This window comes from Dendropsophus ebraccatus, chromosome 8, assembly GCF_027789765.1.
Source record: "Dendropsophus ebraccatus isolate aDenEbr1 chromosome 8, aDenEbr1.pat, whole genome shotgun sequence".
In the NCBI taxonomy this organism is placed as follows: Eukaryota; Metazoa; Chordata; class Amphibia; order Anura; family Hylidae; genus Dendropsophus; species Dendropsophus ebraccatus.
In genome coordinates this window covers 96,179,406-96,199,984 of record NC_091461.1, presented here as the reverse complement: position 1 = coordinate 96,199,984, position 20,579 = coordinate 96,179,406, and the positions used below count along the sequence as shown (strand labels likewise).

The following is a 20,579-nucleotide window of genomic DNA, read 5'->3' as shown; positions in this document are numbered from 1 at the left end:
TGCTGGAGGGAGCGGTCCGGGGGCGGAGTTACGAACTGTCCGGGGGCGGAGCTACGGGCGGGCTGGGGGCGGAGCTATCGGTGGGCGGCAGAGCTACGGGCCGGCGGGCAGGCGATCAGAGAGCAGTCTTGCCAGGTGATGGGGCAGAGGGGCAGGTGATGGGCTGAGCGGGCGGGCGGCCAGGGGTGCCCGCAGCTAAGTGGGTGCGGGGAGTGCCCCTGTGCGGTCGCCCAAAACGGCCCTGCGCAGGACAGGGGAAGGAGGGGGCGGGTGCCGCAGGGGACGCTGAGGACGGGGGCGGGCCTCATGGCACACTGCTCGGCTGTCGGGTGCTGCGAGTGTCTTCTCAGGGGGCTCGGTCCGTTACAGGATCGGGCACCGGGCCCCCTGATAAGGCGGGCCCCGTAGCAGCGGCTACGGCGGTAGTTCCGCCACTGGCTTCCTCTATGTTGTGTGTGTGGTATTACAGCTTGGTTCCATTCTCTTTTAGTGGAACTGAGCTACACTACCACATCCAAGCTTTGGGGAGAATGCCGCTGTTTCTGGAAAAAGGCAGCTATGTTTTTGCAATGCTGGAAAACCCCTTTAATTTTTACATGGTTATATACGTAAAATGTAGAAAGTCTTTTTCCCTGTTCTCAGTCCCTGTTCACTATGAGTAATATAGCAGAATATACCCTTTATTATTCAGAAAGCAGTGTCATCTGCTGAGTTTCCCTATGGGTAACATAATTGATTGGGGGCCCACTGAGACTCACTCGCCCTAGGCTGAAACCCTAGCTACACCCCTGGAGAGTACCATAAACTCTCTGGATGTGATGTGCTAGCCACCAGACCCCAGGCGAGCACACGTATTCACCACTCCAGATTATAATATCTGTTTACTGACACCGCCCTTTGTAAATTGAAAATTATACTAAAATTATACTAAAAATAACAACAGGACCCTGCACAAAAACATAGATCAATAAATGAAAATTATAACTAGAGACAGGGCCTCCTGGGGCACAACAATGTTGGTAAGAGACAGTCTGGCTCAGCAATTCCACCTTTGAAGCAGATAGGATGGGGCAACAGGATAAATGCCCTGCAATTGGCTAGGCAGGAGGTGGAGGAATTAAAGTGTACCTGTCATTATAACTTTCAAAATCTAAATCAACAGTACATGTGATAGAAAGCAAGTTTGTAATATACATTCAATTTTTTTAGTTATCATGGAGAACATGGCACTTCCTGGTTTTCTTCTCAAAAAACACGAACCAGTTAGAAATTCCTGTGTTTGGTCTGCCTTCGGGAGACTGGACCTGGATTTCTGGTAAGTTCAGCTTTGTTTTACAGCATGATAACAAAAAAAATTTATGAATGTAAATTGCAAATTTGCTTCATTTTACTGTTGATTTCGACATTGAAAGTTATAGCGACAGAGACACTTTAAGTCTAACAATACTGCAGCAATAGACCCCACCTAAACAATATGGTAAGTTAGCCTCATACAGAGCTGTAAAACAGCTGTGGCCAATCCAGTCAGGGAAACACTTTGTTAAACAGTCGCGTCCACTTCAGTCTTATCACACAGAGCCCATCACACCGTCTGTAAGAGGTGTGAAATGCCGACAGAATCACCCACCCATGCCCGAAACATCCACAGTACCCAGCCTATCTGGGCTGTCATATTACTGATGAGTTGCAGGGCCATAGTTAATGAGTGACAGGCATTAAAGAGCCATATAACTGGATGAGAAGACACCAATACTGAATTGGGGCACTTTTACTGTCTGGCCTCAATATTATTGTTAGTGAATTAAGAGGGCAACATTACTCTGTAGGACACAAAGGGGGGCATTATTACTATATTGCTCATTAAGTGAGTCAGCAAACACTGTAATGCAGAGACAAGTTGTTACCTGGTCATCATGGTGGTCTAAGCTGGATGGAGAAGGAAAGGGAAAGGGAATGACTCAGATAAAAAAAAGATGTAATTTATGAGTCACTGGATGTAACTGCACTGTAATCATTTAAAAAGTCTACAGAGCACCTATACAGTATATTACTGGTATGTGACCGCTATATAGGAACTGTATGGTGATATTAATAGTATATTATATTTATTATATATTGTTATAATAAATATAAGTTCTAGTTTCATTTCTTTCAGTAATGTAGTGTAATTATGAAACTGAAGCAATATACTAGGTAGTAGTTATGCAGTCAACACCATATGCATCCACAATAGTTATTTCACAATTCATTTCTAGGAATATCAGCAGACAATTTGCAGAAGTGGCTTTTGCTGAATCTTCCAGTCAGCATGCATGCTCATGAGAACGCATGACTTCATATCAAGGAAGACCAAACTTAGTGCACAGTCTGGTGATCTGTCTCATTTTGGGGGTGTACTAAACTTGAGGTCTCTATTGAACACATAAGAGAGAGAATTACAATGAAAACTCCACAATTCTGCATCATATTGTGCCAAAAAAATGCTGTATATACCATACAGATGTACCATGTGTTTTAGACAATTTAGGGAGAGTGATAACGGGTGCAGCATAGTGCAGCCCGTACATGACTGGGTGGGTAGTAGGGGTTAAGTGTATAGGTTGAGGTAAGGCAAGGGGTGAACGGCAGGTAAGGGGAGGGGACAGCATGGGAAGGTAGAGGGCGTATTGATAGTTTAGGGACCTATGGGATATGGGCTGATAGCGTGGGGGGGGGGGGGAGTGGAAAAGAGAGGAGGTATATGTAGGCTGAACAAAGGGCTTACCTCATCCTGCAAGCTCTGGACCTGAGACAGCCCACCTGCCCGCCCTGTAAAGAGCATCTTTGGCTGGTGAGTTGTATTTGTCGTGGCAGCTGCAGAGGGGTGATCATGGATGGCCCTGAATGAGGTTATAGGGTATTGGTTATTGGTACTTGGAGTAATGGAGGCAGAAGGTTTTGTTTTTTGCACATTCGCCCCTTCTCCCTGTTGTACACCTGCCGTATTCCCTGCTCAGTGTGCTGTCCCGCCACACCCACTGATTGGCTGAGTAGGACGTCAGGGAGCCGAGAGCCACAGAAGCTGGACGAAGCATGGAAGGGTAAAGTATTCACCAGGCTGCAGCGGGTTGAGGGGGACAAGGCTTTACATACTTGCAGCGGAATGAAATACTGCTGCGAGTATGTAAACCCATAGAAAGTGACAGTAACGGGAATACCAGCGGATTCTGCTGTGGAACGTGCAGTGTAAAATCCGCTGCAATCCGGTATGTGTGAACCCACGTACAGGATCCGCAGATTTGATGCTGTGTTCAGTTATTTAGATCAAACCTGCTGCGGATCCGCAGCATAAAATCCGCTGTGATATGGTGAGTGTGAAGCTATCCTGAGGCTGGGTTCACACACAGTATATTTCAGTCAGTATTGTGGTCCTCATAGCAACCAAAACCAGGAGTGGATTGAAAACACAGAAAGGCTCTGTTCACACAATGTTGAAATTGAGTGGATGGCCGCCATTTAATGGCAAATATTTGCTGTTATTTTAAAACAACGGCTGTTATATTGAAATAATGGCAGTTCTTTACCTTTATATTGCGGCCATCCACTCAATTACAACATTGTGTGAACAGATCCTTTCTGTGTTTTTAATCCACTCCTGGTTTTGGTTGCAAAATGAGGACCACAATACTGACTGAAATATACGTAGTGTGAATCCAGCCCCCAGGTGTATTTACACAAACAGGAACAAAGAAAACTCAACAAAAACACTCCATAACTTTGTGTCAGTAACATACAGCATGTGCCATAATTAGTTTTCTCCGTACTCTCAACCAATAACCTTACTGTCCTTCTTTACTATCACAGGATGAAACTGCTAATAATTTTCATTACTGTTGCAATTTACAGATATGCAGGTAGGAAATTTTTATAATTTTATATTACATATAAACTGGTAATTTACCTTTAATAAATGATAGCAAAATACAAAAATAAATCCCATGCATTGTTATATATAGATGTTATTGAGACATATGTTACCTTTTACATACCCATCTTTCCTTCCGTAATGTAAAAAATTGCTGATGGCTGAAATAGCTCCTCCCATTCCTTCCTCAGTTGGTTTAAAATCTAATTTCTGGGTTGTGGATGTGAGTTGTGTGTAGGTGTAAGATTTGGAAGCAGGGCTCCACTTTCAGGTGACTGTCAATAGAACAGGGACAGGGATTGGAGGGCTTGCTGCACTTAGGACTTTGCACTGGAGAATAGAAGTGTACCTGTTGTTATAACTTTCAAAGTCTAAATCAACAGTAGATGTGATATAAAGCAAGTTTGCAATTTATATTCATTATTTTTGTTGTTGCTGTTATCATGCTGTAAAACAAAGCTGAACTTACCAGAAATCCAGGTCCAGTCTCCTAAAGGAGACAAAACACAGGAATTCCGGTCAGTACAGAGAGTCACGGCTCTCACATGAGAGCCTTCTCTGGGAATGCAGATGAGCTGGGAAACACGGGACTTCCTGTGTTTAGACTCTTTTTGGACAATATGGAAAAAGACATGTACGACAGGTACCATTGACCTAACAGCTATCTAACAGCCATGAATTGGAGCTAAAAGATTCCCTTTCCTGTCACCCCCCATGTCGGGGCAGAGCCCAGCCGATCCCATGGTGGAGACCCTTATACTTACCTCATGCACAAAGTCCAGCGGCGGGAGCAGGTCCAGGACTTCGTGCACGGGGTAAGTATATGGGGCTCCACCGAGGGTCGGCTGGGCTCTGCCCCGGCATGAGGGTGACAGGTTCCCTTTAAGGGACATTTCTTTATGACTAATAAATGTGCTGGATGACTGCTTAACTACAAGGAGTCAATTAAAGGTGCACAGAGCATTCCCTCTCAATTCAAGGATCATACTTATAAATATTTTCACAGTTAAAAAGGCTAAACATTAAAATATATGTTGTATATGTTTTTTCCTTTTGTTTTACAGAAGCATCCATACAGTCATGTTCCCAAGGATATGCGGGTAACATTTACATGAATTTTAGCTAAAATCATGGGTAAAATTAAATGCTAAGGGTACTAAGGAAGCAGTTGCACCCGGGGCCTGCTGACTGACAGACCCAAAGGCAGCTTCTCTGCATAGGGCGGCTCTGCCCCCCCCCCCTCAGTTTATTTAGTTTTTAATATTAGAAAAGGCAAAAACTAAAAATCTTAAAACTGGAATATTTTAGAAAATGTGCCTAGATACCACTGCTGCACACTTACGGTGCCCTGGTCTCCTTTTTATTCCCTGTATGAACATCCATTTTATGTTTCCAGTGCTAGAGAGAGAGTCAAGAGAATTTATGCTGCTAAACTATACTGAAATTCTGGTTCTTGTCAGTGCTTGTTGAAGTGTTTGCCCTTTGAGGCTAATGGCCGCTAGTTTGGTAGTGTTGCTGTTAGGGATGGTCCGAACCGAGTTCGGTTCGGGTTCGTACAAACCCGAACCCTCGGTAATGATTCCTGCTGTCTGCCCGCTCCGTGGAGCGGGCGGATCCAGCGGGAGGACCACCTGAAAAACTGGAATACAGCCATAGCCATAGGCTGTATCCCAGTTTTCCAGGCGTTACTCCCGCTGGATCCGCCTGCTCCACGGAGCGGGCAGACAGCGGGAATCTGGTGCCGAGCGTTTGAGTTCATACAAACCTGAACCTCGGCAGGTTCGGACCATCCCTAGTTGCTGTGTCTATTGCTTATGCATACTGAGTCCCAACACTATTGTAGATCTGAGAGAACCATTGAAAAGATTACGCCTAGGCCATGGTCTAGACAGACTAGACTAGACAGAAATAAGATGAAAGTGAGGTCCTTGTGAAAGGTAAAATTCCAGAAAAACTGCAGAGTAAGACCAAACATGAGACACCCTGGGGAGCAACCGACTAAATACTGGTTTAAATACTGGTTTAGCTCTACTCAGCCCATCATTGAACCTAAAAGATGGGGACCGTTAAGACAATGATGCCACAAATATGGTAGGAACCACAATTTTATTTTGAGTATGTCAGGCCTACACACTGTAACAGGCGGTTTGTTCTAGGACAGTGAATTGTGAACTAGAACTAAGCTTGCTGAAAACTGGTATGGAATCACAGATGGAAGACTGGTATGGAAGCACATAACTTAGAGGGACAAAAATAATAAAATAAAAGCAAATACATTCCCCAGTTTCAAAAATTCCTATGCCTAAACTATTAAAATCGAACATTCCACAGTCCTCACATGGCTACGTTAAAGTGTGATAACCCAGGGGTGCTAGGTGGAACTTGCAGGGACAGGTGTTGCGGTACCAGCAGGCCAGGTATTCCAATCACAAATGGCTATACACCCCCAGCAGGCCAGGCCCTGGAAAGTCTCTTAGCAGATATTACTTTCTCTGGTTCACTACATGACTCTGGCTAAAGACCAGAATGAACTACATGGCCTGCTCCACCTGTGTATATATAGACCTCAGGGAGCTTACTGGGCCTTAGGACCCTAGGAGACTGTGAGTCTGCCCTCTAATAGACCTGTTAACAGAGTAGGGACCTTTGTGAGGTAACCTTGATAAGGATTGGGTAGGTAGCCAACTCTTATCTGGTGGCAATTAGGAGAGAAAACATGACATTAAACACATACAAAGTTAAAGTGTAACTGTCATGTTTTTTTTTATTGCAGAAGTCAGTAGTATAAGCGATTTTAAGAAACTCTGTAATAGGTTTCATTAGCCAAAAAAGACTCTTTCTGTACTCAAAAGCAATTTCACAGCCTCCCCCCCTTCCCCCCTGACTTCTTATCTGTGCATTATCAGGCAAACACGTCTTCATTACAGAGAAGCCAGTGAAGACGGGCTCTGCTCTCTCCATTGTAAGCCTATGAAGGGGGGAGGGGCTGGGGGAGATGAGGGAGCAGGAAGAGGTGACATGAAGGTCAGCTGGTTGTAGACTGTCTGGGCACCTAAAACGCTGGATTCAGAGGTCAGAAAGGTCAGTGAACTTACTGAGAGAAGATTGCAGGGTGTTGTGCTGTGCAGAAATCCTCCGTGCTCAGTCACTCCTCTCAGCCCTCCCCTCTCCATAGACACATAATAGACACAGAAATCCTGCTTCTTCTGAAGTGACAAGGGTGCTAGAAAAACTGCTTTTTCAGTACAGAAGGAAACTTTTTTGGCTAATAAAACCTATTACAGAGTTTCTTAAAATCGCTTGGACTATAGATATTTATAGTTTTCAGAAAAATGACGCCGAAATGACAGTTATGCTTTAACCTTTACCTTAAGACCTTCAAGCTGTGCCATACAGTTGCATAGAATACAGTGAGACCTCTAGTGGTGACAATGCAGAAGACACCTTTCTATCCACAGAACACTAAGCCTATAGCTCCCTTTCAGTGACGACCTACATAGAGACAGAACAGCAATGGCACACAGGTTTTGGGACATTGCAAAAGGAAAAAAATAAAATTGGTAAAGGTCAACTTCTGGCACCCATGGCACTTCTCAACATAACTTTCTGCAGCCTCAACATAGCTTCCCAAGCATAGCTCCAGACATTTGGTAGTGGATTCAATGGGATAAGCTGCAATGCAGGTACTTTGCCACTTAATGTAAGGAGCTGCCTAAAGGTCCCCATATACTGTATAGTAAAGTCAGCCAATGCCACAGTTGCCAGTGGGTTCAGCTGTCAGTATAAAGTGTATGGGGGCCTCTCAAGTCTCCCCTGACAGATGATGTCAGTTGAGATGAGGGTCAGGTGTGACGATTTTTACTGCCTGCCCCTTTTTTGTCAGAAAAATAAACCACTGTCAAAGCAGTCTGGCTGCAGCTTATTTGTCCCCTCTCCAAAGGGAATATAGGAACGTTCATGTTTGTTGGGAGGACAGGAGAGATAACTGTTGGCTAATGGACTGTAAAAGGTGTATAGGCGCCTTCCAAAATGGTCACATGTGACATAAAACCCCTTCAATCAGCTGTTTGGCAGCTTGGCTGGAAGTTGGACCCTCCTGTCTAATATGAATAACCTATCCTAAGCATAGGGCATCCATATAAAAGTCCTGGAACACCTCTTTAATACCGCTGCTGTCCATCCGAAATATGTGATTAAGAAGAATTTAGCAGCCATCAATGAACCCTCCTTATGCTTCCACAACCATTTGTATTGTATAACCCAGTGAGATATAAGTTTTTGTACTTTTAACTTCTGCTATTGCTCTTTCAGTTTTACTTCTGTGCTCTACTACATCGAAAGATCTGCCCAGTGCTATCTCAGAGTGAGTACCAAGTTATTGTCTTGTGTTCCCCTTGACAGATATAACGTCAAAGGGGAACTCCGGCATTTTTTTTTTTTCAAATGAACTGGTGTTAGAAAGCAATATAGATTGGTAATTTACTTCTATTTAAAAATCTGAAGTCTTCCAGTACTTATCAGCTGCTGTATGCCCTGCAGGAAGTGGTGTATTCTTTCCAGTCTGACACAGTACTCTCTTCTGCCTCCTCTGTCCATTCCAGGAACTGTCCAGAGCAGGAGAGGTTTTCTATGGGGATTTTACAGTTCCTGTCATGGACAGAGGTGGCAGCAGAGAGCACTGTGTCAGACTGGAAAGAATACATCACTTCCTGCAGGGCATAGAGCAGCTAATAAGTACGGGAATAGAAATAAATTACAAATCTATATAGCTTTCTGACACCAGTTGATCCGAAAGAAAAAAAAAATCACTGGATAACCAAACTCAGATTACCACTAAGGTAACATGGTAATACAGGTATGGTTCAGTGGAGGCATGTGTGGAGTAATACAGTCCCTAATATGTGGTGGTACTACATGTGGCATACGGCAATGTTTTAGTATAGAGTCTTAGGGGGAGATTTATCAAACATGCTGTAAAGTGAAACTAGCTCAGTCGCCCCTAGCAACCAATCAGATTCCACTTTTCATTTTTCAAAGAGTCTGTGAGGAATGAAAGGAGGAATCTGATTGGTTGCTAGGGGCAACTGAGCCAGTTTCACTTTACACCATGTTTGATAAATCTCCCCCTTTGGGTCTATTCACATGTCAGTATAATTTTTCACTCTGCCTATTTGAGTCTGCTATTTCTTATTAGAAATCTGCAAATTTCCAACCATATTGAAGCCAAAGTTTTTGCTGATCCGCAAAAATGAAAAAGTGTGATTAATAATAATCTAGTCACTATGGGGGACATTTATTAAGTCCGGTGTTTTTGCGCCGGGCTTAAAAATGTCCCTGCAGCGCCGAAAGTACGATGATTTATGTAGAGGCGCACTGCCTCTACATAAATCCTGTGCGCACCAGTGTGTGTGCCAAGGAAACATATGCCAGCTCAGAGCTGGCATAGGTTTCCTTATTATTTTTCGTCGAGGAAAAATGATAAATTAAGCGGACCCAGAATCTGTGCCCCCTGTTCCATCCACTCCCCACCCCCCTTGCCCAGCGGGCAGAAAATGGCCAGATGCGAATATTTATTCGCAATACGGCCATTTACAAATAAATTTATTTGCATCTGGCCATTTAACAGCCTGCCAGCCATCGGCGGGGCAACACGACCACCGTTCGAGGTACATTATATATACAGAGGTACCTTGGTTTAAGAGTAACTTGGTTTAAGAGCATTTTGGTTTAAGAAATCACAGTTTTTCAAAATTATGACTTGGTTTAAGAGCATTGCTTTGGTTTAAGAGCTCCCTGTACTGGGTGGGAGCGCGAGTGGGGGAGGGGCATGGTCTCCATAGCAGGGTCTACAGCACCGTACTCTGACCCAGGAAGCCTCCCTCACCTTCTAAATCATAGCAGATCCACTCCAGGCTGGGGTTTGCATCAGGGGACAGGACTATGGAGGTAATCTCTCCATAGCTGTAACCCCTCGCTCCCCAGACAGAGAGTGCTGCATGTATGTGCCCACATCTGTCCTGCTCATTCCTTTATGCTCCCTGCAGTCTCTGTCCGCCCTTGTGTTTCCCATCCTCTCCATTACTGTACAGTAACTTATAATATCACATATTCTGCTGTTTCTGAATGTTTGTTTCAATAGTTTTACATGTTATTCAGAATAATAAATCAATATTTTTGGGGTGTAGAACCAATTGTCTGCAGATCAGTGATTTCTTATGGGAAAATTTGCTTTGGTTTAAGAGTGGATTTGGATTACAAGCACCGCCCCGGAATAAATTATGCTCGTAATCCAAGGCACCACTGTACAGTGCCATCCTGTAGGGTAGAGGCTTGCTTAGAAGAATAATCTCTGGGATGGGTAGGACATTATACATGATATGAGACTGCAGTGTTATCATTTACTTATTAAAGTATCTAATATAATTACTATTACTCTACTCCTGTTCTGCTTTAGAGTTTATTGTCCTTCTGGATGCATAAACAAAAACCTTTCTGTATGGGGGACAGACATCTATACCGAGGTAAAAACGACTTTATATTACTTTATTACTAACTGTCCTCCCTTATTCATCAGGTTATATCCCAAGGGTGGGAAGCAAATTTTTAACAACAGGTTCCCCAGTTTTTTGTGATGGATACCCACAATGTCCTATGCCGTGAAAAATAATTTTTAATTTAAAGGTTTTTTTTTCATAGAGATTTCATAGAAATGCAGAAATTCAGCTCTGCATTGTTGCGTCCTGCTCTCACTTTCTGGTTTGGGGGTTGATAAGGACAGGACAAAGCGATCTTCAGCTTTGCATCTCTGTGTCTCCCACTGATATTACAGACCGCTCCAGGGACAGTCTATAAGCCCCAAAACCATCTGCGATCTGAGTGGGAGACACTAAAGCTGGCTGGGTATACTCACCAGTTGAAGCACTGACGCTCCCCCTGGTCCCTGCCACCGAGTGACATCATTTCACAATGCCACACACTGCATTCTCAGTACACAATACTGGCACAAACTGTTTCCCTAAAAACAACTGTGTGCCCTAAATATAATACTGCCACACACTGTGCCCTGTAAATGTAGAAGGATGTGACAAGCTGTGACCTCAAATAATAGTGCCACACACTGCCACCTAAAAGTACCTACCTACTAATAATATACACTATACCCCTATGGATAACAATTTTCATTGTTCCTCCTGAACTTATTATAATACACACTATGTAGTGAATTTTAATACACTGTGCCTGACAGGATTCATTTTAATATACTGTGGCCCATGAAAATAGCAGTAAAAGATACTTACATGTCCCCTCAGCTTGGCTAATACAATAATGTAATTGCACCCACTGAATCTTTCAGGAAGGGCCAAAAATGTCCCTTACAACATTGCATGTTCTAAGGACATGGTTACAATTGAATCCAGTTAAACCGATCCAGGATGATGCTTCTTTAAAGGGGTACTCCCACGGGGGGGGGGGGGGCTATTTTGGGATCTGGCCAGTAAGAAGGTGGCAGAGAGAAAAGACGTCCACTCACCTCTCCGGATCCAGCGGCAGGTCCCGTATCGTCACGTCTTGGGCCCTCGTCAGACACCAGGAAGCGGCCAGGAACCGGGTACCGGAGCGCCACGATACGGGACCCACCGCTGGATCCGGAGAGGAGAGTGGACATCTTTTCTTTCAGCAACCTCCTCCCCGGCCAGATCCCAAAATAGCCCCCCCCCCCCCCGCTGGAGTACCCCTTTAAAGCGATTATCCAGCACTACAAAACATGGCCACTTTTGCACTACTATTGTCTGCATTTCAGGTGTGATTTGCAATTAAGCTCCATTTACTTCAATGAAACTAAGTTTTAAACCACATCCAATCTGGTATAGATATGGTAGAGATAGATAGGAAAAAAGAAGACATAAGGGGATGAATCACACTTTCTTTGCGTCATCCGATTCTTGCACATGTGTCAGAATTACATATCTTGCTGCCTTGGGCAGTCAGATTGAATACATCCCTTTACAGGGAGTTCCACAAGGGTAGTGACTAGCGATGAGCAAATACGATTTGATCGAATTGGTATTTGATCAAATATTGCGGTATTTGAAAGATTCAAATTCAATCGAATAGTGTGGCGAATAGGCGGGAAACATTTGAAAGCCCTCCCATCGCAGTTGGCGCTTCTTTTAATCCAATCACCATGCAGGGAGGCCGTGAGGGACCCTGGGAGTATGCACGCAGCGCGAAAATGGCGTCTACCCTCATTGGATGGCTGAACCACATGACCTTGAATCTTTAATACTTGACTTCTGCTTCTTGACCGCAGATGAGCTATCAACCTAGCCAGGGAAAGATCTTGGAGCAGGGAAAGATAGGTTTTAGTAGCATTTTGGTTAGGCAGGCTTACTACAGAACCCAAAAGTCCTTTTCAGGGCTAAGATCCAGCGAAAAAGTCATCTCTGAATCCAAAGCACTTCTCAGTGCTAAGAAACAGATGATAGCAGCAACAGCATCAGCAGGTGTATTCATTCCAGTACCCTGTGTGTACAAGTGACTTATAGTGTCCCTAGTTTAGCCCACTAAGGGCACGTTATACATACTATTCCAGTAGCCTACTAAGGGCACCTGATATATACTCTTCCAGTAGCCCAGTAAAAGGCACGTGATACATATTGTTCCATTTGCCCAGAAAAAGGCACCGCAAACATACTGTTCCAGTAGCCCAGAAAAAGGCACGTCATACATACTGTTCCAGTAGCCCAGTAAAAGGCACATCATACATACTGTTCCAGTAGCCCACTAAGGGCACCTGATATATACTGTTCCAGTAGCCCACTAAGGGCACCTGATATATACTGTTCCAGTAGCCTACTAAGGGCACTTGATATATACTGTTCCAGTAGCCCACTAAGGGCACCTGATATATACTGTTTCAGTAGCCCACTAAGGGCACGTGATGCATACTTTTCTAGTAGCCTACAGCGGGCACGTGATGCATACTGTTCCAAAAGCCTACTAAAGGCACGTGATACATACTGTTCTAGTAGCCCACTAAGGGCACGTGATACATACTGTTCCAGTAGCCCACTAAGGGCACGTGATGCATACTGTTCTAGTAGCCTATAGAGGGCACGTGATGCATACTGTTCCTGTAGCCCACTAAGGGCACGTGATATGTACGGTTCCAGTAGCCCACTAAGGGCACGTGATACATACTGTTCCAGTAGCCCAGTAAAGGCACATGATACATACTGTTCCAGTAGCCCACTAAGGGCACGTGATACATACTGTTCCAGAAGCCCAGTAAAGGCACGTGATGCATACTGTTCCAGTAGCCCACTAAGGGCGCGGGATACATACTGTGCCAGAAGCCCACTGAGGGCAAATTATACCACACAGGGAAAAAAATCATCTTTCAATCCAAAGCACTTCTCAGTGCTACTACATAGATCTTAGCAGCAGCAGCAGCAGTAGTTTTCAGTACCCAGTGTGTACACTGTACACCAGACTTATAGTGTCCCTATTGTATTGTGTGGGCACTGGGCACAATATATGGCAAGTGTTCTTGTAGCCCACTGGGGGCACGTTATACATAGTGTCCATATAGGCACTTCAGCTCAGCCTTCCAAAAATTTGTTTGAAGGCCCTAGAGGTGAGCCTTTCAACAATAGGGTAGCAGGCGAACATTGATTTGAGCCCGCCAAAAATTTGATTTGAGGCCCTAGAGATGTCCCCCCCCCCTCCCAAAAAAAAAAATTGTCCTTAGTAGGGCCTACAATTGCTGCCTTTCAAAACTACTTGGGGGCCATTAAGGCGAGCCCCTAAAAAAAAATGGGTCTAGTAGGCCCTACAGGTGCAGTGGTACAGTGGTTGAGGAGGAAGAGTAGGAGGTAATGTGACAGGGTCAGGCACAAGGCGCTTCACTTCACTTTCGTCTGCTTTGCTCTGGTGGAGGAGAAGTTTGGAAGTGTGGGTCAGTCCAGTGGCTGTTTATTTTTATCAGCGTCAGGCGGTCATCACTCTCCGTGGATAGGCGGCTGCACTTATCCGTTATAATTCCCCCGGCTGTGCTGAACACCCTCTCTGATAATACACTGGTGGGAGGGCAGGCCAGCACCTCCAAAGCGTACAGAGAGAGCTCAAGCCATATTTCCAGCTTGGACACCCAATAAGTGTATGGCGCCGAGGGATCGGGGAGGACAGGGTTACGGTCTGCCATGTACTCTCGCAACATCCGCCAATACTTTTCCCTGCTGCTGGTAGTAGGCACCTCAGTGCTGGATGTTTGGCGCTTTGGTGCCATTAAATTTTCCCACACTTTGAACAGTGTTTCCTGTTTGGTCGTGGACCTCACGGATGGTGTAACATTCCTGCAGGAACTCTCCCCTCTTCCGCCAGCGATGGTGGGCGGGAAGATCTCCATTATCATCTGCAGGAGTTCCACCTTGTATTGTTTTATCCGCTGGGTCTTCTCCTCCGGGGGAATGAGAGAGGAAACCTGTTCTCTATACCGGAGGTCCAGGAGTGCAAATATCCAGTATCGGCTACTGTCCATTATACGGACAAGGCGTTTATCCCTTACAAAGCAGCCCAACATGAAGTCTGCCATGTGTGCCAGACTCTGAACAAGCAACAATGGGCTGTCCCCACCAGAAGGATGACTCTCCCATTCCTCCTCTTCCTCCTCAGCCTCCTCCTCTCCCCATCCACGCTTAACCGACAGTACACACTCAACGTGAGTGCTACCCTCAAAAGTATGTGCACCCTCCTCCTCTTCCACATCCTCCTCCATGTCGTCGTCCGCTTCTTCCTCCTGACATTGCCAATGAGAGGCTGACAACATTGTGCTCTGTGTTCTGCTCCAAAACATCTCCTGCTTTGTGAAGAGCAGGGATTGTTTGATGATGCATGGGAGAGGGATGGTTACGCTCACTATAGCATCATGGTAGCTGACCCTCTGGGTGGATTCCTTAAATATCTCTGAACCTTAAATATCTCTGCTATCCATGCCCAGTCATGACTGGCAAAGTGAGGTAGCTGAGTGGTAGGTAGGCACGCGTGGATTTTGGAGCTGGTGCTCCATGAGAGCTCTCTGTTGCTTACTTCCCTTGGACAACATGTAATAGTGGTGATGTCGTACATTAGCCGGCGTTGAGGCAAATGGAGGCTTGCTGGATCTTCCTCAGGCTGGCAGCGATATGACTTAGGCTACACGTAGCAAAACTAGTGGAATTCCGAGGTGGAATTGTCCGCCGCGAAATGCCGTTAGCCTCCCTCTCATAGTGGGAGTCTATGGGAGGTGCGCGCTGCTGTTCTTACAGCATCTCTCCGCACTGAAGAATGAACATGTTCATTCTTCAACGCGGGTAGAGCAGCAGCAGCCTCCCATAGACTCCCATTATGAGAGGGAGGCTAACTGCATTCCGCGGCAATTCCTCCATGGAATTCCGCTAGTTTAGCTAGTAGCTGCGCCTATTCATCCTTCTGGAATTTGGGGAGGAGGTCTGCACTCCCAGTTTGAGACCCGGTCCCAGGTTTTACCACATTGACCCAGTGTGCCGCGAGGGAGATGTAGCTCACTGAGTATCTGAGGGCCTGCTTGATGTTACCGGACACCTGCTGGTGGAAGGCGGGGACCGCACTCCGGGGAAAATAGTGGCAGCTAGGGACCAAACACGTGGCGCGGCAGCCGCCATCGGGTCGCGGAAGGAAAAGGTCTCTACAAGCCTAAACGGCAACATCTCAAGGGCCAGCATTTTTTTAATGTGGCTGTTTAGGGCTCGGTCTTGTGGGTGGCTCGCTACGTACTTTCACTTGCACTCAAACACCTCCACGATACACAATTGTTGGGAGGAGGCAAACAAAACTGCTGGCGAAGGGGCGGACACAGGCGAAGGTGGAAGGCCAAGACGTGACTTAAGCGGAGGCCGATGTGCAGGTGTCCTGCCTGGTCATCCGGACTTTGCGTGGGGGGCTGATGCGGGCCTCCGCTCTGCTGCCTCTTGCCTGCCTTCTCTCTATTAAGTGTCCCCTGCCTCTGGACACCCCTCTTCCTCGGGAAGCAGTTCGGGGGGCTGCACGGGCCTTGGCAACTCCACTACTTTCCCCGCTGGGCGATTCCCCAGGCAGGGTGGGGTCAGTCACCGCCTCCTCCTCAACTTCATCACTGTGATTTTCCTCCTTCCCAATGGACAGACCCATAGCCTACATCACTACATATACAATCCTCAAGAATTCAGCTAATGGGAGTGGGCAAAGGTGAGATGAATGTCTTGGGAACATTGGGCAGGTTGGAAGAAGAGAGGGTCACAGCAAGGTTTCTACAGTCCAGACTCTTGGCTGCCATCGAGACTGGACTGTGTGGACGAATGGGTGGTGGTGGACATATGGGTGGAAGCTGGTTAAGGAACTGAGGGATGTTGTATGAACGTAAACCTGCCTGCCCCATAGCAGCAGCCATTGATTGTCCGGGTGCTTGCACGTGGCTTGTGCCTACACACGACCCCTTCCCTTTGCGCTACCCTTGTTCATAGTTGTTTCAAATGCCCACATGTGCCCTCAGTGGGATATAGGAACACTATGTGTAACGTGCCCACTATCACGACTACAGTATATTACACATTCCCATATCACTCCAGTATATTACACATCCCCGTATCACAACTCCAGGGTTGGGTTGGGGATTAGGGTTAGGGTTGGGTGTCGGATTATGGTTACTACCAACATATTACTTAACTATCCCCCGCCCACACAACAACCCTAACCCTTGGGCTGTGGGGAGGGTTAGAACATGACAAACCAGTGGGACGTAACCATAATCCGACCCCCAACCCTAACCCTAAAACTAAACATTCGGATTAGGGTTGGGGGTCCAGCAGGGTCTGATTTTGGCTGCTAGGAAGCCCGGAGTGGAGCAGCCAATAAAATCCGTTGTGGGAGGGGCTTGCATGGAGAGCTGTGTGCGGGCACTCAACGAGGTCCCTTTCTGGTATAGGATTTAGACACCACCGTTCCATCAGAATTTCTGCATACAGAATTTTTACAAATACACATTTATGTACAGATTTTGTTGCAAATTCACTGTAGCTCTCACCACTATAGAAACAAAGTAGTAAAATGAATCACAAATCCACAACATTCAGATCCATGTGGATTCAACCAAAGTGAGAAATAGGGCCCTATTACACCAAATATATTATCTGACAGATTTTTCTTAGCCAAAGTCAGGAATGGATGTGAACAGAAGAGAAATCTCAGTCTTTCCTTTGTTACCTGTTATAGTCCACTCCTGGCTTGTCAGATTATCTGTTGGTGTAATAGAGCCCATAGACTTTTTAAACAGCCCACGGCATGGCACCAGCAGCTACATAAAAATTGGCAGGCTCAATGGAGCACACTTTATTACTCTACTCTTAGACACACTGGAGTTCCCCTTGGAAGGTTTTGCAGGTGATACCGTCAGTCCCCTATACTTCTGCAATTTCTTCTGCCTTGCTGCAGCTTCTGATCTGGTCTCCCACTCACATGCTCACAGCAACACTGCAATACGCTATTCTATATCTATAACACAACACTATTCATGAGAATGTATACCGGCACTACCTGATAACACAGCTTTTCTACGGAAGACAAATTGAGGTTGCACACAATAGTGCTAGACGGGGTGCTCCTAAATATATAGCATATCATGCACAAACATCCAAGACAGAGATAGTAACTTGCAATCTTTATTTTATATAGAAAACTTAAAGTGTCCCTGTCGTTATAACTTTCAAAATCTAAAATCAACAGTAGATGTGAAATGAAGCAAGTTTGCAATACAGTGGTACCTTGGTTTAAGAGTAACTTGGTTTAAGAGCATTTTGGTTTAAGAGCTCACAGTTTTTCAATATTGTGACTTGGTTTAAGAGCATTGTTTTGGTTTACGAGCTCCCTGTACTGGGTGGGAGCGCTAGTGGGGGAGCGGCATGGTCTGCATAGCGGGGTCTACAGCCCTATACTCTGACCCAGGAAGTCTCCCTCACCTTCCAAATCATAGCAAATCCACTTCAGGCTGGGGCTTACATCAGAGGACAGGACTGTGGGGGTAATCTCTCCATAGCTGTAACCCCTCTCTCCCCGGACAGAGAGTGCTGCATGTATGTGCCCACATATGCCCTGCTCATTCCTTCATGCTCCCTGCAGTCACTGTCTGCCCTTGGGTTTCCCATCCTCTCCATTACTGTCCAGTAACTTATAATATCACATATTCTGCTGTTTCTGAATGTTTGTTTCATCTGTTTTACATGTTATTCAGAACAGTGGAACCAATTGTCTGCATTTCTATAATTTCTTATGGGAAAACTTGCTTTGGTATAGGAGTAAATTTGGATTACAAGCACGGTCCCGGAACGAATTATGTGCGTAATCCAAGGCACCACTGTATATTTTAATTATTTTTTTTGTTGTTATCATGCTGTAAAACACTTGTGCTGGTTGTAAAAAAAAAAAAAAAACCAGACTAAACACAGGAATTCCGACCAGTACAGAGGGTCACGGCTCAATGTGTCCATCAATCACATGACTGCCTTCTCTCTGTGAGCGCTCAGATGGCCTGGCATCCACAGGATTTCCTGTTTTCTGACTGTTTCCTGTTGTTGAGGAAAAAAGAGTCAGAAAACAGGAAGTGCCGTTTTTCCATGATAACTAAAAAAAAAATAATAATGAGTGTAAATTGCAAACTTGCTTTATACCCCATCTATTGTTGATTTAGATTTTGAAAGTTATAACGACAGGTACACTTTAAAATTCAGTAAGCATATTCATATCGGGCCAGGACACCAAACACTCATCAGTACAGGCTATTACAGCTTTTTCATACGCATGTCTTGGATATTCTATATCTATACTACTCTCCATCCAAACTTTGTCCCCACTTAAAACGCTCCCTAGGAACTCTCTATCTCTTTCTCGCTCTCTCAGTTACAAAGGAGCCTGTTACAGCACAAAACTAGTATTAAAAAAAAGTTGGAACTTTAAAGGACAACTCCCACGAAAAATATTTTTAGCTTATTTACCACACATTACAGTTATATAACTTTTTAATGTGTTTAAATAACCAGTCTGGCCCCCTTCCCCCACTTTCGGACCCCGACACCCCGTTACTGTCGTCACCATCCTCTTCTCCTGGGCGCCATCTTGTGACAACAACGTCAGAGCTGGGGGGCGGGACAGGCCTTCTTCTTCCTCGGCATCTTCATGTAAAGTGAATGGGAGAGAAAAGGCTGCTGGTGCACTTGTGCACCAGCAGCCTTTTCATTGGCTGGAGAGCATCACATGGCTTCCAGCTTGCTTAGCCCTGATTGGCTGAGCTTGCTGGAAGCCATGTGAAGCGCTCCAACCAATGAAAAGGCTGCGCACTGGCAGCATTTTCTCTCCCATGGACCCGCAAGCGAGGGAATTCCAAAGACGGCGGCCTGAGGTGACGGAGACGCGTACGGCGGGCAATTCAAGTGGCGATCGTCACCGGAGGGATTGGTGAGTATGGTGTGTTTGTGTGTCTGTGTTTTTTTTTTTTTTCCAGGTCCCGTGGGAGTTGTCCTTTAGTGTGAAACAGACTAAAATAGCCAATTTTTACTCAAATAGAAGACATCCAAATATTCTTTTTATGCTAGTACGGCATCGATAATTTCCCCTCAAGGGACTTTATGTTGTTGAACACCTTGAAGTTTGTATGCATTGTTATAGTTATCTACATCTTGTCTACAGAACACACGCATATGTCCTGCTGCCATCCATGCTGGCAAAGTTTCCAATGGAGGAGGATACATTACAGTGCAGAAGATGCCAGGTCAAGATAAGTACAATGGATCTACTAAGAATGGAATAACCAGCCAGAATTATGGAGTAGCTGCCAAATCATTTATTTTTACTAGTTACCCAACACAAACAGTGTCTTCTAATACTCCTCCTACATCCACTATTAAAACTACTCCTTCTACTATGGCTTCTAGCTCTATCTCTACAGCTCCCAATACTACTGCCGCTACTACTCCTGGCACCAGTGTCTCCTCAACTACTTTTCTCACCAGTAGTACCGCTACCAGCATCTCTTCTTCAGCTCCTGTTACTTCTGCCACTGCTACTTCCACCACAAGACAAACATCTACACCCACTACGATGATGACTGCAACTTACATTGGTAAGATTTTCCTAAACTACTTCTTGTCCTTAGGTAGACCTGCTATTTGAGAGTATAGGAGAACTGGTCGTTCACAGGGTCTTTACAAGAAACAATTAATTGAGTGCCCAGGCCATTTAGGCTGGATTCACACTGAGTTTTTGCAAACAACTTAAAGGGTCGCTGTTGTTGCAAAAAACTTTTGACATGTCATAGAGACATGTCAAAAGTTTTGAACACTCAAAGCCGGACCGATCGGGAGAACGATCTGGGAGAATACACACTGTAGCACGTCCACTCTTCAAAGAGTCGGACTTATAATTGAGCTCTATGGAGAAAGTTGACAGGAAAATTGACTGGTCCCCCATAAATATTTTTCAATATTTACTACAATACAGGGTAATTCTAAAGTCTCAGGACACCTTTTAATTTCAAAAACAAAAGGGAAAATTACATGTCTGAATAACCCAGCAAGTAATGGGTGAGGGGAGACTTTCTTTTAGTATAATCCCAGAACATGGCCATCATCTT

At 45.2% G+C, this 20,579-nt stretch overlaps 1 protein-coding gene across 2 annotated transcripts in view; it reads left to right on the top strand.

The window, feature by feature from the left end:
• Positions 1 to 20,579, top strand: part of LOC138798758 (cysteine-rich secretory protein LCCL domain-containing 2-like) — a 33,468-nt gene that overhangs the window by 9,544 nt on the left and 3,345 nt on the right. For both annotated transcript variants that reach the window (XM_069979339.1, XM_069979340.1), the window contains 5 exons: positions 3,844 to 3,893; positions 4,969 to 5,004; positions 8,216 to 8,267; positions 10,359 to 10,425; positions 19,637 to 20,069. In XM_069979339.1, the coding sequence (XP_069835440.1) occupies positions 3,844 to 3,893; positions 4,969 to 5,004; positions 8,216 to 8,267; positions 10,359 to 10,425; positions 19,637 to 20,069 (638 nt within the window). The remainder of the gene's footprint in view (positions 1 to 3,843; positions 3,894 to 4,968; positions 5,005 to 8,215; positions 8,268 to 10,358; positions 10,426 to 19,636; positions 20,070 to 20,579) is intronic.